At 47.1% G+C, this 16,918-nt stretch overlaps 1 protein-coding gene across 1 annotated transcript in view; it reads left to right on the top strand.

Annotated features, from left to right (window-relative positions):
* LOC126249310 (aquaporin AQPAe.a-like) overlaps positions 1 to 16,918 on the top strand; it is a 76,776-nt gene that overhangs the window by 22,164 nt on the left and 37,694 nt on the right. The window contains exons 4-6 of the mRNA XM_049950964.1: positions 2,672 to 2,881; positions 3,886 to 3,966; positions 4,063 to 4,208. Of these exons, the coding sequence (XP_049806921.1) occupies positions 2,672 to 2,881; positions 3,886 to 3,966; positions 4,063 to 4,208 (437 nt within the window). The remainder of the gene's footprint in view (positions 1 to 2,671; positions 2,882 to 3,885; positions 3,967 to 4,062; positions 4,209 to 16,918) is intronic.

Raw genomic sequence — 16,918 nt, 5'->3', positions numbered from 1 at the left:
CGAGCCTCTGGTTCTCAATTCTCGAGAAGCTCACGAGAAACGGCTCGGCGGCGTGTGCCGCTGCGCGCCAGTTGGCTGCGACAACATACGCCGCGCCGCTGTTTTATGAATTAAATGTCGCAGCTAGGCAAGCAAGCTAGCTAGCTTGTTATTCAAATCAATGTGGACACTCGAAAACTAACATCATGGTGCTGGCAATACTTTACGGAGGATGGAGATAACGTTACTTGCAACATTTGTCGTAAAAATCTCCGTAATGTATCAAAAAATACAACGGGCATGATTAGACACCTTAAACTGCTCAATTTATCGAGCAATAAAACAGCGACGTCCGTGGATATAGAGGATCATTCTTCCAATAGTGCGAGGCAGACAAAATATCCAGGTACGTATGGTACAAAAGCTGAATTCCGTGCCAAACTTCGGATAGTGTCCGAAGCGGTCCGCCACGCTTAAAAACATTGATTTTTTTAATCGTGCTCCGATAAGATACCCCAAAATCAAACCTATACTATAATAGCTTTTCACGATACTTTATGTAATTGTATTGGACTAGTCGTCGAGCCTAACGTATCCCCTTGCAGGAGCACTGATCTAAATCTTAAGTTTCTCTTCATAGAGGGAATTAAACGGCAACAATAGCTAGATGATGCACTAGTGGCCATGATAACAGACGATTTTCAACTGCTTTCAATCGTCGAGGACACTGGTTTTTGACGTTCTGTTTCACTGTTGCACCCACAATACTAGATACCAAATCGAAAAAGTTGAGCTTCAAGATTGAGGACGATTACCATAAACAGAAAGAGGCTGTAAACTTGGTCGTGGAAGACTCTACTTGTTTCTTTAACGACCGACATTTGAACCTTACTCAATAGTGAGTTGTAACTAGTCATTTCATTAACACTAGCTACTGCCTGAAAGCTTTAGCTCTCGACTTTCCGTTTCCCGGAAAGCATACAGCGCTAGATATTAGTGAGGCGTTAGATAACGTGATTTCAAAATGGAACATTGAAAACAGTTGTAAGCATCACAATTGACCACGCCAGTAACATGACGGCAGCCGTACAACTTAGTGGCAACATAGCTATGAAACATGTGCCTTGTTTAGCACACACCATCAATTTAGTTGTTGAAAGTTCTTTGAACAGCAACAGTGAGCTCTGCATAACGCGGGAAAAGGCCAGAAAAAATTGTTACCTATTTTAAAACAAGATGCAATGCTAATGAAAAACTCCATGTGATCCAGGATCTAATGAAAAAACTTGTTCATAAATTGATTCAGGAAACCGAAACCCGATCCAACAGTACGTTTTATATGCTAAAACGTCTAGTGGAGCAAAAGGAATGCATTGCAGCCTGTTTATCATCTTTGTATTCAGGTAGAGAGAACCTCACAGGTGAAGAGTGGCGAATTTTGAGCGAATGTTTGTGTACTGGAGCCATTTGGAAACTGTACATCTTTCGAAAGCTGTTCCAATAATCGGACAGCTAATCCTAACCGTATGCAATGAGAAGTGGGCTACCACGGCAGCGCAAGAGCTACAGCAACATCTGCACAACTAAGTCACTCTACGATTAATAGAAACAAAGTACATGCCGTTGCCACAGTTATCGACCCAAGATTCAAAACGTTACCATTTACGAATCCCATGCATTCAAAACATGCCGTTGCAAGCCTAAGTGCAGAGTGCACAAACGTGGTAGACCGTACGATCTACTCATTCGGCTGCTAACGACACTAGCCACGAGTACCATTTACTACAAAACGCCAGTAGTTCCTTTTGGGCTTCTTTCGATGAAGAGGTTTCCAATAATCTAATGAAAAGCGGTTGTGATAGCATAGATCTGGACGTACGATATTTGGAAGAACCGTACCTACAACGCACGGATAATCCTTCACTACTGGAAAAAAATGAATTTACTCAGGTCTAGCTGTCGTGGCAAAGAACACCTTGCAATACCTGCAACTTCTGTTTCCAGTGAAAAAATATTTTCGAAAACAGGACTACTTATAAACAAAGAAGCCGACTAAAAGGCCAATTAATAAAATCATCTAAACAAAAATCGACGGCAGTGCAGCAATGGGATGTAAAAATGCCTTCTGCTGAACAACTTTTGTTTACTTTCTTCAGTAAGTAAACGTATGTACGCAGTTTTGCTATAAAAAAAGGCTATAGCACTTATCCTTTACATTTAAGGATGCACGCATACATCCAAAATGTAAAAGGTAATATATTTTGTAAGAATAAAGCTTGTTTCATGCGAATTCTATGCTTAATTTTAAACAATTCTATGATTTTTGTCGTACGAGACATTTTAATACTTCAGAAAACATTCATAACGGTAGTACAGTTGATAACACATAGTTTCAAAGTTTTCGATGTACGTACGTACGACGAGTAAGACCGCTGCGGCTCAGTGCTTCGTGTACTGAAGGTTTGCGCAATTTCTCAGAATGCAGCACTGTAAACTTCTCGAGCGTACCAGAGACAATTCTCGAGAAATTGCCTTCACGTCGCGCGATCGTAGCCTATCCCTAGTTAACCGTAGGGAACATTAAGTGCCTTAATTTTCGTGCTGCTACGTCAACTTAAGATCTGAGGTAATTGAACATAGTACTTTCTGCCGCAGCAGCAGCCGTCTTGTAACCGTGTTGTGGTTGTTGCAGGCCCTGACACCCAACGAGACGGTCGCAACGCTGGGCGTTACTGCCTTGAATCGGCACGTGACACCGACGCAGGGCTACTTCGTGGAGATGCTCATCTCTTTCGTGCTCGTGATGGCCGTGTACAGCGCAGTGTTGGGCGCCGCGAGAGGGGCGGCAGCCGCAGGACCTTTCACTATCGGTCTCTCCGTGACGGCCTGCCACTTGTTCGCGGTATGTTCATCGGCCGCCAAGGGACCCTGTGCATCGGTGCAGTAAGGCTTAATTTCGATGAGTGATGCGGTTCCATAGTTGCCTATGGACCACTACTGTGCTAACGTTGAAACTCTTCCTACGTCAGCTGCAGATGTAATTGTGGAAGTAATGTAGATTAGTGCCTGGATTAATATACAAGAACCGACAACACACGTTTGACGTATATTTGTACATAAAACTGGTAATTTCATAAAGGTTAAGATATTTGCCTAGCTACTGAACACTTCACCGCTGTTCCTTATTCCGCAATTCGACCATTAACGCATGGCGTCAGGTTCTGCAAAATCATATCTCTTTTGAGATATGAAGTGTGGACAGTTCAATGTCGGTCAACAATTATACCTTCAGTTAAACTTCCGTATTGACAAGTTCTGCAGCTGGAGAACTTTTCCAGTTTTTTCGCTGTTCAGTTCCAGTCAATAGCTACCCATAACGGATAATATAAATAAAATTACTCTTGAATGTTTAGACACTATTTGGTATTTAGAGAGCAATCAAAATGACACTGACGCAAAGGTCAGAATCTGGTAACTATAAATCTGCTCTCGATTAACTCTCCGTATCGCATTTGTTTTGTACGCCAAATTAAGTTCTTCCTTGTAACTAACACTGAAGTCAGGTTCAGTACATGCCAGACTAAGTGCCCACGTATAGTTAAAGCACGAAGCTCCGGATTTAAAATGTGAGAACGTTAGAGATAAATCTCTGAGGAAGATAAAACTACTACAAAATCAGATAATCGGTAAGATGTTATAGAGCATTGCGCCCAAATGGTCAACGTTGAAAAATTGTTTAGTTTGTACATGATCAGAGCAAAACCTGTTTGCAACGGAAAAAGAAATCGCATCTGAATGACTCGAACGCCTACTACCCAATAAGCTGTACAGTCATTCAGATTAATTTAAATGTAAGGAAGAAATATTCCTGAGGAATCATCCATGACTTAATTACCTTCTTTGCAGATGCAGTATACTGGAGCTAGTATGAATCCGGCTCGTTCCTTCGGACCTGCTTTCGTTACAGGCTCATGGACAAACCATTGGGTGTGTATTAAACGAAAAGTGAAACGTGTGATAGTGAGTTACTCACAAAACTAAATTTTGACACTTTGCCATATTTACTCGGCCCTTCTCTTGCAGGTGTACTGGGTGGGGCCGTCCGTAGGCGGTGTTGTTGCGGGTATCTTCTACAAATTCAGACCAGATGAGCCTGTGGCTGCAGCAGAGCTTAGGACTTCCCTGAGCCAAGCTTCTGTCTTGGGATCGGGAGTAGCGGAACAGACTGTGTAACCACGAAACAATGTAATGCTCTGGACGACATGGCATTCTCAAACATCTGCATGAAGTCTGGACGAATATGCAAAATTAAGCAAGCATAATGGTTAAGAGAATGCGTATTGGAACTAGCATACTTCACTAGACGTGGCGAGGACATACAATGGATTTAAAATTTTATTGCTCTGAAACCTCTGTACAGGAGACTTTGTTTCTGTGGAATTTTAAATGTTGGCCACGTTTAATAAAGTTAGCATGTCCAAAACGAAAGTTTGCTGTATTTTGAGTCTTACGCAACTAGAACCCAAAAACTAAAGGAAATCTACCCTAAGGGTTTTTCTCCCTATTTTCGTCAACGACTTGCAGTCGTTGATATTCAAAGTACAAATTCCTAGAAACTGCTGAACAGTGGGTTCATGAAGCCCGTAATTCCTGTAGTGACATGACATGACGTGAAGACACCATTACAGTATGGTCTACATTACGCGGTAGCCGCCAGAAATCGTAACATTCACCTACCGAACGGGACCACAGCTGTAGTTGAAGGGTGTCTGCAATCAATGCACGGATGGCCTATGACTGATCCTATCTGCTCGAACCTGCGACATGACTCACCGTCGCGTATGAGAATAAAAACTACCTGGGGCAATCGTTTGGACCAGCAAACGGTCATGCTATTAATAAATTTCGATGCGGAATTTAAAATATAGCCACTTTCGCCTGTGCGGATGACCGTGCAGCATTTGTTCCTGCGTAAGTGTTAATTAAGTTTGCCGCAAATCTTCGTAAAGATAACATTTCATGATACCGTTAACATATACGATAGTAGTGAATACAGGACAGTTTGCTGAAGTTCCTATTTTCATGACGTCTAGTACATTCATCCCAGAATCTGGATTTGGACAAAACAGCTGTTACCTCTCGCAATTGGCACTCTCGGTAGAACAAGGTTTAACACATACTGGGTGTAGTACTTCATGTATTGGCGCGGCCACCAATCCGCCCTTGAGGTAAATATTCCATCGCTTAGTGCTATGATACGATACTTAAAATATGTCATTGATCAACCTGTACCAAGTAGGCCTAGTTTCTGTTAACATCACCGTTGTTCCACGATAGTCTTTATAATTTTCCTCAGCTCCGTTACTTTTAGTCCCTCCTGTTGTATGAATACGTAACTTGATTGTATCTAGGGTATCTTAAATACTTCCCGAAGTTTCTTTCATAAAAATTTCACATGGTCTACCTTAAAAATAATAGCCGTAGCTTATCCACGGATCAAGTCATCAGCTTAGTTTGTCAGTAATACTTTCAAGGTACTTGTATGGTGTTTCCATAATTCGGTTATCGTCGGAGCCCTAAGCACCACAGCACTGCTGAGTTACTAAAATAAGGTTCTATTCAGCCTTTAATTTCTGATAGTGGTGGCAATGCTGTGTGTGTGTGTGTGTGTGTGTGTGTGTGTGTGTGTGTGTGTGTGTGTGTGTGTGTGTGTGTGTGTGTGTGTGTGTGTGTGTGTGTGTGTCCCTAGGTCGATTTTGCACACTAGTTACCATAGGTTTTTCCCCTATTTGTGTGCAGCTCTCTGCTTGTTAATTTCGTATGAAAGTTTCATACGCGGTCTCAGGCTATCAAAATACGAAAGAATTAACGAGGTCTAATTGTTAGAACAAACAGCTTACTACAAAGCTTGTGGCTGAATGTAAATATTGGCGAAGAGTTTTCATCTGCTGGTGTACCTAAGGAGTTAAAACTACTCTGGCTGTCCCGATAGCTACTTCGTGGAATTAGTGTTGTCAGCTGACAAGCAAAACTGAATGCAGTCGTGTGCAAAGCTCTTCATTGTTGTAGCGGACTAGCTAAAATTACTAAAGGCTCACCGGACGAAGTCTTCCCAGTGCGCACGCAGATGACTCGTTAAACCTTTGCAGATGGCGCAGTGAGTCACGTGCTCAGCTACACGCCCATTGCCTCTACGTAACTTTAAGAAAGTAGTTGTCAGTGACATTCGTGTCCTAAGTGGACACTGTACGTAAACTTGCAAAAAGCAAGGACGTGGGTGGCAAAAAAGGGTCATTCGTCTGGCGATACCCGTGGTCATACGGTGCACGAATTTGCTGGATATGTTGTCTCGCGGCGGATTGTTCAACTTGTGTGAAAGCGGTGGTCTAACACGTGTGGCCACAAAACGTCAGAATTGTGGCTGGAAACAGATCCTAAGAGCGTTTGGAGAACCGTTTCACTGTTTTTGAAATAAAATCTCTTCCAACGGTACACGAATTGCTACAGGCGTTGAATGAAGGTCCATTCCTAGTTCGTGAGAGTATTGCGGCTGGAGCTGACTCCATTGAACATTCGGAGTTGCTCAACTTGCTAGAGGCCATTACTCCCACGGACACACTAAAACAAAGTTAATCGGGCTGGAAGAATGTTACTAGTTTCTGAACAGTACACCCCTCTTTCCATACTACATTTAGACTGGCCTGCGAAGTCACCCGACTTCAACCTGTCTATGGAATATAGTCCATTACATTTCGGGCATGCAGCCGCGTAAATTTTTTTTTTTTTCTCCACTGATATTTCGGCCACTCAGCCTGAGGATGGCCAGACGATCCGCGGCCGAAATATCAGCGGAAGAAATTTTATTTACGGGGCTGCATACTCTAAATCTAATTATTCATTACGCCACGAGAAGCTCAAAATGCACATATATGGGATATGTTGAAACAGTGGATAAAATGCATACATCACTTTCGCGCTATTATGTTGAGTTTGAGCGTATCAAATGCTCAACGAGCGGCTTAATCTGAATGCGACGTACCTGCATACCCTCAAGGACTGATTTCCTAACTGAATCCAGGCAGTTACAAAGTATAATGACGGAATTACACGGTATTAAATAAAGCTTGTAATGATTTCCCTAGAGGTGACCATTCTTGGTCCCATGAGCTTTGAAGACAGCATATACCATTACAGCTTAATGTTTTGCATATGGCTGACTGTGCGTGCGTTTTCCTTCCAAGCAAACTTTGTCCACATATTGGCTTACTAGCTGGAGAGATAGTGTGCAGTAACAACCGTCCACTTCCTACTGGTTGCGGCTGATAACGTAGAGAGGGAAACAAAAATGGGCAAAGTGAGGCAGACAGACAGACTTGTAGATTCGAATAAAATACATACCCAGGCAACGCCCAGCAATAGGCTAGTTTTACACTCCGTCCAACCACATTGTCCCCCCTGCGGGTCCGGGGTAAGAATAGGCCCGAGGTATTCCTGCCTGTCGTAAGAGGCGACTAAAAGGAGTCCCTCCCCCTCAAGGGGGTAGTTAGCGCCTGCGTCCGGAGACGGACGGTTCCACGACCTCTATTTGCGGTCATTTTGCTTTTTCACTTCTCGTTTCTTCCTTTCTTTGGTTGGTTCCTTTCGTTGCTCTTCTCCACCTCACTGTCTTCCTTACTCTTTCCCCTGCATAATCTCCTTGCCTTCCCATTGCCTTCTTCTCCTTGCCTTCCCATTGCCTTCTTCTCCTTGCCTTCTTCTCATTGCCTTCTTCTCATTGCCTTCTTCTCATTGCCTTCTTCTCATTGCCTTCTTCTCATTGCCTTCTTCTCATTGCCTTCTTCTCATTGCCTTCTTCTCATTGCCTTCTTCTCATTGCCTTCTTCTCATTGCCTTCTTCTCATTGCCTTCTTCTCATTGCCTTCTTCTCATTGCCTTCTTCTCATTGCCTTCTTCTCATTGCCTTCTTCTCATTGCCTTCTTCTCATTGCCTTCTTCTCATTGCCTTCTTCTCATTGCCTTCTTCTCATTGCCTTCTTCTCATTGCCTTCTTCTCATTGCCTTCTTCTCATTGCCTTCTTCTCATTGCCTTCTTCTCATTGCCTTCTTCTCATTGCCTTCTTCTCATTGCCTTCTTCACATTGCCTTCTTCACATTGCCTTCTTCTCATTGCCTTCTTCTCATTGCCTTCTTCTCATTGCCTTCTTCTCATTGCCTTCTTCTCATTGCCTTCTTCTCATTGCCTTCTTCTCATTGCCTTCTTCTCATTGCCTTCTTCTCATTGCCTTCTTCTCATTGCCTTCTTCTCATTGCCTTCTTCTCATTGCCTTCTTCTCATTGCCTTCTTCTCATTGCCTTCTTCTCATTGCCTTCTTCTCATTGCCTTCTTCTCATTGCCTTCTTCTCATTGCCTTCTTCTCATTGCCTTCTTCTCATTGCCTTCTTCTCATTGCCTTCTTCTCATTGCCTTCTTCTCATTGCCTTCTTCTCATTGCCTTCTTCTCATTGCCTTCTTCTCATTGCCTTCTTCTCATTGCCTTCTTCTCATTGCCTTCTTCTCATTGCCTTCTTCTCATTGCCTTCTTCTCATTGCCTTCTTCTCATTGCCTTCTTCTCATTGCCTTCTTCTCATTGCCTTCTTCTCATTGCCTTCTTCTCATTGCCTTCTTCTCATTGCCTTCTTCTCATTGCCTTCTTCTCATTGCCTTCTTCTCATTGCCTTCTTCTCATTGCCTTCTTCTCATTGCCTTCTTCTCATTGCCTTCTTCTCATTGCCTTCTTCTCATTGCCTTCTTCTCATTGCCTTCTTCTCATTGCCTTCTTCTCATTGCCTTCTTCTCATTGCCTTCTTCTCATTGCCTTCTTCTCATTGCCTTCTTCTCAATGCCTTCTTCTCAATGCCTTCTTCTCAATGCCTTCTTCTCATTGCCTTCTTCTCATTGCCTTCTCTGGTCTCCGCCTCGGCGTTTGAGACACTGTTCTCTCTCTCTCTCTCTCTCTCTCTCTCTCTCTCTCTCTCTCTCTCCTTTTTCCTCTTCTTCCTTCCTCCCTGTGCGCGCCTGAAGGCCGACCCACGCATTCGCACGCGTAGCCGGTGACGGGGTAACGCGTAATTCCCCGCCCTGGGTAGACATGTAAGGCACGCGCGTACCCCCTGGTAAAGGCCAGGCCAGGCCCGGGGAGGGGTGATTGCCTGAGCTGATACCTTCTGACCATGCCGATTGGTCCCTCCGTCTGTTTCTCGGGAGGTGTGACCTGAGGTGTAAACATTCACCTAAGGCGGGAGTGCCCTCTGAGAGGGTCCCCACAAGGAAGGAGCGCGCCATCGGAGACGCTGGCAATCATGGGGGATTTCTCCGCAATGGATTTCACTCCATCTCTCTCGACTTCTGCCCAAAAACGGAAACGTGACCAGCTACCAGTGACAAAAGTACTACCGCCTGCCCCACAGTTCCTCGTCGTTTCTCGATCTGAGGACGGAAAGGATTTTTCCTCTGTCAACCCTTTCGTTATCCAGAAGGGCGTCGATGCCATAGCCGGATCTGTCAAATCCTGTACCAGGTTGCGTAACGGTACCTTATTACTCGAAACTGAGAGCGCCTTTCAGGCACAAAAACTGCTTCGGGCCACACTCCTGTACACGTTCCCTGTCCGGGTGGAGGCTCACCGAACTTTGAATTCGTCTCGTGGTGTGGTCTACACTAGATCCCTCGACGGTTTGACTGACGAGGAGATTCAATCTTTCCTCGCTGAGCAGGGCGTGACGGCTGTCCATAGGGTCATGAAAAAGGTCAACAATGACCTTTTACCGACCCGGACACTTTTCTTGACCTTCGATAGTGTTCAGCTGCCATCGCGCATCAAAGCGGGCTACGAGGTTATTTCTGTTCGCCCCTATGTCCCGACACCTACGCGCTGCTACCAGTGTCAGCGTTTCAATCACACTCGCCAATCTTGTTCCAATGCGGCTAAATGTGTCACTTGTGGCAGGGATGCCCATGAGGGTGACTGTCCACCTCCGTCTCCTCGTTGTGTGAACTGTCAGGGTGACCATGCTGCATCCTCCCGCGACTGTCCTGTCTATAAAGAAGAACGCTGTATCCAAGAAATTCGGGTCAAAGAGAAAGTGTCCACCTCGGCTGCTCGCAAGCTATTGGCTAGTAGGAAGCCCACGCTGCTCCCAGCGGGGAAATACAGTACTGTCCTCGCCTCTCCTCGGACTACCAGGGAGGTGGCAACCCAGACCTGCGATCTGACCTTCAGCACCACGGTCGTCCGTTCGGCCAGTGCTAAGATCGCGCGGTCGACGTCTCCTCTTCGTCCCATCACCCCACAGACACCAGCCCCCTTCATCAGCTTCTGCTAAGACGAAGACCCAGAAGTCAGATGCACGGGCCTTCAAGAAGGAACCGTCCCGTGCAGACTTCCTACGTACCTCGACCTCCCAGCCTTCGTCCGGTACTTCCACCAAACGACCATCCAAGAAGGCTAATAGGAAGCACAGTTCTCCTTCTCCGCCACGGCGCATTTCTTCTCCTGCGCCACCCAGCGGTTGCCGCCCCAGGCCGTCATCCCTTTCGCCTGGCCGCACCGCTGGTAGCCGAACATCTGGCCGTTAACCGGCGGAGGAAGCTCCCCCTCCCGGCCATCTTCCCAAGATGGCCGATGAACCTCTAGACCCAATGGACGATGACTGTCCGCCTACTGATAGCGGCGGCAGTGCTCGCTCGAAGCCAGGCCCTCAGCGGCCTTCGAGGTGACCCCTTCTTTCATCTTCCTTTTTTCTTACGATGGCACTTATTCACTGGAATATTCGCAGCATTCGCTCCAACCGCGAGGACTTGAAGTTGCTGCTTCGCTTGCACCGTCCGCTCGTCGTAGCCCTCCAGGAAACGAAGCTACGCCCATGCGATCAAATTGCCTTGGCACACTACACCTCTGTGCGTTTTGACCTACCCCCTGTGGTAGGTATCCCAGCTCATGGAGGGGTTATGTTGCTGGTCCGGGATGATATTTACTACGATCCCATCACGTTGCACACCGGCCTGCAGGCAGTTGCCATCCGCATTACTCTCCCCACTTTTACATTTTCCATTTGTACCGTTTACACTCCATCGTCGTCTGCCGTTACCAGGGCAGACATGATGCAACTTATTGCTCAGCTACCTGCACCGTTTTTGTTAACTGGAGACTTCAATGCCCACCATCCCCTTTGGGGCTCTCCAGCATCCTGCCCGAGGGGCTCCCTGTTAGCAGACCTTTTCAACCAGCTCAATCTCGTCTGCCTCAATACTGGCGCCCCTACTTTTCTTTCGGATACATCTCACACCTATTCCCATTTAGATCTCTCTATATGTACTCCCCAACTTGCACGCCGGTTCGAGTGGTATGCTCTTTCTGATACATATTCGAGCGACCACTTCCCGTGTGTTATCCATCTCCTGCGGCATACCCCCTCTCCGTGCTCCTCTCGTTGGACCATCTCCAAGGCAGACTGGGGGCTCTTCTCTTCAAGGGCGACCTTTCAGGATCAAACATTCCCAAGCTGCGATAGTCAGGTCGCACACCTCACGGAAGTCATTCTCTCTGCTGCTGAATATTCCATCCCTCACCCTACTTCTTCTCCACGTCGCGTACCGGTCCCCTGGTGGACCGCAGCATGTAGAGACGCTCTACGTGCTCGTCGACGTGCTTTACGCGCCTTTAAACGCCACCCTACAGTGGCGAATTGTGTCAATTATAAACGATTACGTGCACAGTGTCGTCGTATTATTAAAGAAAGCAAGAAAGCCAGCTGGGCTGCTTTCACAAGCACCTCCAACAGTTTTACTCCTTCTTCTGTTGTCTGGGGTAGCCTGCGCCGGCTATCTGGCACTAAGGTCCACTCACCAGTTTCTGGCTTGACGGTCGCGAATGACGTCCTTGTGGCCCCTGAGGCTGTCTCCAATGCCTTCGGCCGCTTTTTCGCAGAGGTTTCGAGCTCGGCTCATTACCACCCTGCCTTCCTCCCCCGCAAACAGGTAGAGGAGGCTAGGCCACCTAACTTCCGCTCCTCGAATCGTGAAAGTTATAATGCCCCATTCACCATGCGGGAACTCGAAAACGCACTTGGCCGATCACGGTCCTCCGCTCCAGGGCCTGATTCTAATCATAATCAGATGCTGAAGAACCTTTCTCCTGCGGGTAAAGGTTTTCTTCTTCGTACTTACAATCGCATCTGGATTGAGGGACATGTTCCCGCATGCTGGCGGGAGTCTATTGTTGTCCCGATTCCTAAGCCGGGGAAGGACAAGCACTTGCCCTCCAGTTATCGACCCATCTCGCTTACCAGCTGTGTCTGTAAAGTGATGGAGCGAATGGTTAACTCTCGCTTGGTTTGGCTGCTCGAGTCTCGACGCCTACTTACCAATGTACAATGTGGATTTCGTAGGCGCCGGTCTGCTGTTGACCATCTGGTTACCTTGTCGACCTTCATTATGAATAACTTCTTGCGGAAGCGCCCGACCGCGGCTGTGTTCTTTGATTTGGAGAAGGCTTAAGACACCTGTTGGAGGGCGGGCATTCTCCGCACCATGCATACATGGGGCCTTCGCGGTCGCCTCCCTCTTTTTATTCGTTCCTTTTTAATGGATCGACAGTTCAGGGTACGTGTGGGTTCTGTCCTGTCAGACACCTTTCTCCAGGAGAATGGGGTACCACAGGGCTCAGTTTTGAGCGTCGCTCTCTTCGCCATAGCGATCAATCCAATAATGGATTGCCTCCCAGCTGATGTATCAGGCTCCCTTTTCGTGGACGATTTTACCATCTATTGCAGCGCGCAGCGTACGTGTTTCCTGGAGCGCTGTCTTCAGCGTTCTCTTGACCGTCTTTACTCGTGGAGTGTCGCCAATGGCTTCCGTTTTTCTGCCGAGAAGACGGTCTGTATTAACTTCTGGCGCTACAAAGAATTTCTCCCACCGTCTTTACGACTTGGTCCCGTTGCTCTCCCATTCGTGGAGACAACAAAATTTTTAGGTCTTACATTTGACAGGAAACTTAGTTGGTCTCCACATGTGTCTTATTTGGCTGCCCGTTGTACCCGTTCTCTCAATGTCCTCCGTGTTCTCAGTGGTATGTCGTGGGGAGCGGATCGAACCGTCCTCCTTCGCCTATATCGGTCGATCGTCCGCTCCAAGCTGGATTATGGGAGCTTCGTATACTCCTCTGCACGGCCATCCATCTTACGCCGCCTCAACTCCATACAACATCGGGGTTTACGACTTGCGATCGGAGCGTTTTATACTAGTCCCGTCGAGAGTCTTCATGCTGACGCTGGTGAGTTGCCACTCACCTACCGGCGCGATATACTGCTTTGTCGGTATGCCTGTCGGCTACTGGCAATGCCTGACCACCCATCTTATCGTTCCTTTTTTGATGACTCTCTCGACAGTCAATACGGGTTGTATGTCTCCGCCCTGCTAGCCCCTGGAGTTCGCTTTCGTCGCCTCCAACACCTTCATTTTTCACTCCCTGCCACCTTTCGAGTGGGCGAGAGCCACACGCCACCTTGGCTCCAGGCTCAGGTTCGCGTCCACCTTGACCTCTGCTCGCTCCCGAAGGAGGTTACCCCCGATTCAGTCTACCACTCCCGTTTTGTCGAACTTCGTTCGAAGTTCATTAATATGACCTTCATTTATACAGATGGCTCAAAGACCAATGACGGGGTCGGGTGTTCTTTCATTGTCGGGGCACAAAGTTTCCAATATCGGCTCCATGGCCATTGTTCGGTCTTCACAGCTGAGCTCTTTGCCCTCTACCAGGCTGTCCTTTACATCTGCCGCCACCGACATTCTGCATCTGTCATCTGCTCCGATTCCCTGAGCGCTATCCAGAGCCTCGGTGATCCGTACCCGGTTCACCCTTTCGTGCACCGGATCCAACGCTCTCTTCAGCAGCTGGTGGACGTCGGTTCTCCGGTTAGCTTTATGTGGATTCCTGGCCATGTCGGTATCCCTGGGAACGAAGCTGCAGATGCCGCGGCCAAGGCTGCGGTCCTCCAGCCTCGGACAGCTTCTTGTGGTGTCCCTTCGTCTGATTGTAGCAGGGTAATTTGTCGGCGCATTGTCTCGCTGTGGCATGCCGATTGGGCTGCACTTTCAGACAACAAGCTTCGGGCCTTGAAAGCTCTACCCGTGGCTTGGACGTCCTCCTCACGCCCTTCTCGGCGGGAGGAGGTAGTTTTGGCCCGGTTGCGAATTGGCCACTGCCGGTTCAGCCATCGCCATCTGCTGACGGCTGCGCCGGCGCCGTTCTGCCCATGTGGGCAATTGCTGACGGTCCGCCACATTTTAACGTCGTGTCCGAATTTTAACACCCTACGTCTCGATATTGGCCTGCCATGTACTGTAAAAGCCATTTTAGCGGATGACCCACGAGCAGCTGCTCGCGTTCTTCATTTTATCAATTTGACAACCCTCTCAAAGGACATTTGATTATGCTGTTTTCTTTTTAATCCTATGCCTGTCAGTATGTCTTTCATCGTGTTTTCCGTTTTGTTGCTGTTTTAAACTTGTGACTCGCGGTGCATTCCTAAAGTAGTCTGGGCGCTAATGACCGTTGACGTTGTGCGCGCTAAAACCACAAAAAAAAACCACATTGTGACCAACTGTCAAAAGCCTGAACAATCAAGTTTTGCAGCGTAGACAGCTGGGAGACATGCAGGAAGTGTCATTGATGTTCTGGGAGATGCCGACTCGGATATGGTGCCATGCCGACTCGTGCCGTGGCCAGCTGCGCTAGGTTTCTCGGGTGAGCATGGGGGCGACAAGCCCGATTGAGGTGGTCCCACAGTCTCTACTGGGCTTGAATCGGGGAATTTGGTAGCCAGGGGAATACGATAAGATCACTCTGCTCTTCGAACCATGTCCGTACATTCAGCGTTGCATAACAGTGCGGCAGAAAAAACACTGCAGGCACTGCTGGACAAGGTCCCAAGGAAGGATGGAAGCTTGAGGTGGTCCATTGTGCGTTCCAGAAAACGAGCTCAAGCAGTGAATGAATGCAGCACTCACATATACCCAGATCTTGTACATGAAGTAAATTCAAGGGGTTGAAAGGTATAGTTTAATTGTGAAACGTCTTACTTCAACGTAGTTCATGCAGCAGGCCCTACTGAGGAAAAATATTCGCCAGACGATAAAACCCCGTGCTTCGGAATGCCTCCCTCTCTGATTCGTCTTAAAAGGCTGCTTGTCGACTCTCAATGGATGTTCGTTGCGGTACTCGCGTGCAAATTCCGACCTTCGTCGCTGATAAACAGCTCTCAGCATGGATACATAAACCAGGCATTTCAGTAGATGGTAGTGTGTGGTGCATATAACGATATTATCTAAAGGTCACTAGTAAGGATATCTGGAGTCAGATTACACATTTGACCTGCTTGGTGCCTCCTCATCGCCTCGCTCTCCCTCCCTGGAATCGCGGGGATATATCAATGTCACCCAGGGGAACCTCCCACAAGTTTTACGCGATCGTGTGTGTTATTGACGGTCATAACGTAACTTGACATTGGGCACGTCATATAAAATTAGCTGTAAACCCCTGTCAGCCAATGGAAGCACAATAAAATGACGGGGAATCTACTGTAACTGCAGGAAGTGAGCTGCTCACTTATCAACATTTAACAACTAGCTCATTGTTTGTAGGTCGCCACACTTAAGGTCTGAGTAATATGGGGAAAAGGTGCAGGTCTGTTACAAATACAAAAAATTGAGTTAACAATAAGTCTCTCGCTCTCGCTCTCGCTCTCGCTCTCGCTCCACGGTGCATACTTAGGCGACTTACATTCACAATCATCCCAGTCGTGCTCCCCTGAGGAACCGCTGGGAATTGATCAAGATCACCCAGAGGAATCACAAGTCTCGGGTATTTGTGCAAATTAAGAGTATGTTAGAGGTAATCACGTAACTGTCCTGTGATCAGTGGCGGCTCGTGAGTATACAGTCCGTGTGTTCACAAATTCCTAAATTCAGAAAAATTGAGTACAAACAAATTGTGCTAAATGTACAATTCCTAGTTAAGCGTTCACCAGCAGTCACGCTAATTTGATGTTGTCCCTCTCTCAAAGGATCTGTTCTCGGAGGCCCTAGTTCCTTTGGTAACTTTTGCCGATAGTATATTCTTTTCTACGCAGGGTGAGATTTTCATTTTCCAGCGGGATGCGCGCTGATAGGAAACTTCCTGGCAGATTAAAGCTATGTGCCGGACCGAGACCATTGCCTCTCGCGGGCAAGTGCTCTACCGCCTGAGCTCCCCAAACACGAGGCACGACCCGTTCTCACATCTTTTCTTGTCTGTTAGCATTTAAAATAATCATAGTTCATGTTTACATTGCACACGAAAGCTTATTTCCGCACAATAAACATCGAACTCCAAACACAAAATGCCGTGTGAATATCAGAGAAACCTGTGATACAGCTTTTCGTGGATATACAATGTGGATCTACAGCACAGATAAACCTGAATCACCAAAAGACGAACAGATTTCAGAAGCATGAATAAATGCAGGAATCTCATAGTCGACGGTGATGTGCTTTAGGCTCTTACGCTTCTCATATGGGAAACTAACATCACACTCCCCTCAGACTTATTGTTAAGAGGACCCAGTGGACGGCCCGTCAAAAACTGAACACAGATCAAATACGAAAACAGAAAGAGTGTACTGAACTGCAAAAAACAGGCAAGAATAGAAATAGTGAACTGTCCAGGTCTCGACTGCGACACTGAGAGCTTGCAGCCAGCTCTGGGAATTGTGATCAGAGCGCGACTAGCCATCACCTTTTCGTATATGCGGCTGCGATCCCAAGGTAAACATCAACTAGCAGACAGTAGATGATGGAAACTGTGGAACAGCCTACACAAACTGATAAACGTGGACCCCCCTACTCCATGAATCTCAATCACT

The sequence above is a fragment of the Schistocerca nitens genome, chromosome 3, assembly GCF_023898315.1.
Source record: "Schistocerca nitens isolate TAMUIC-IGC-003100 chromosome 3, iqSchNite1.1, whole genome shotgun sequence".
NCBI classification, from domain to species: Eukaryota; Metazoa; Arthropoda; class Insecta; order Orthoptera; family Acrididae; genus Schistocerca; species Schistocerca nitens.
The sequence above is the reverse complement of the archived record's forward strand: the minus strand, read 5'-3'. Positions and strand labels throughout refer to the sequence as shown.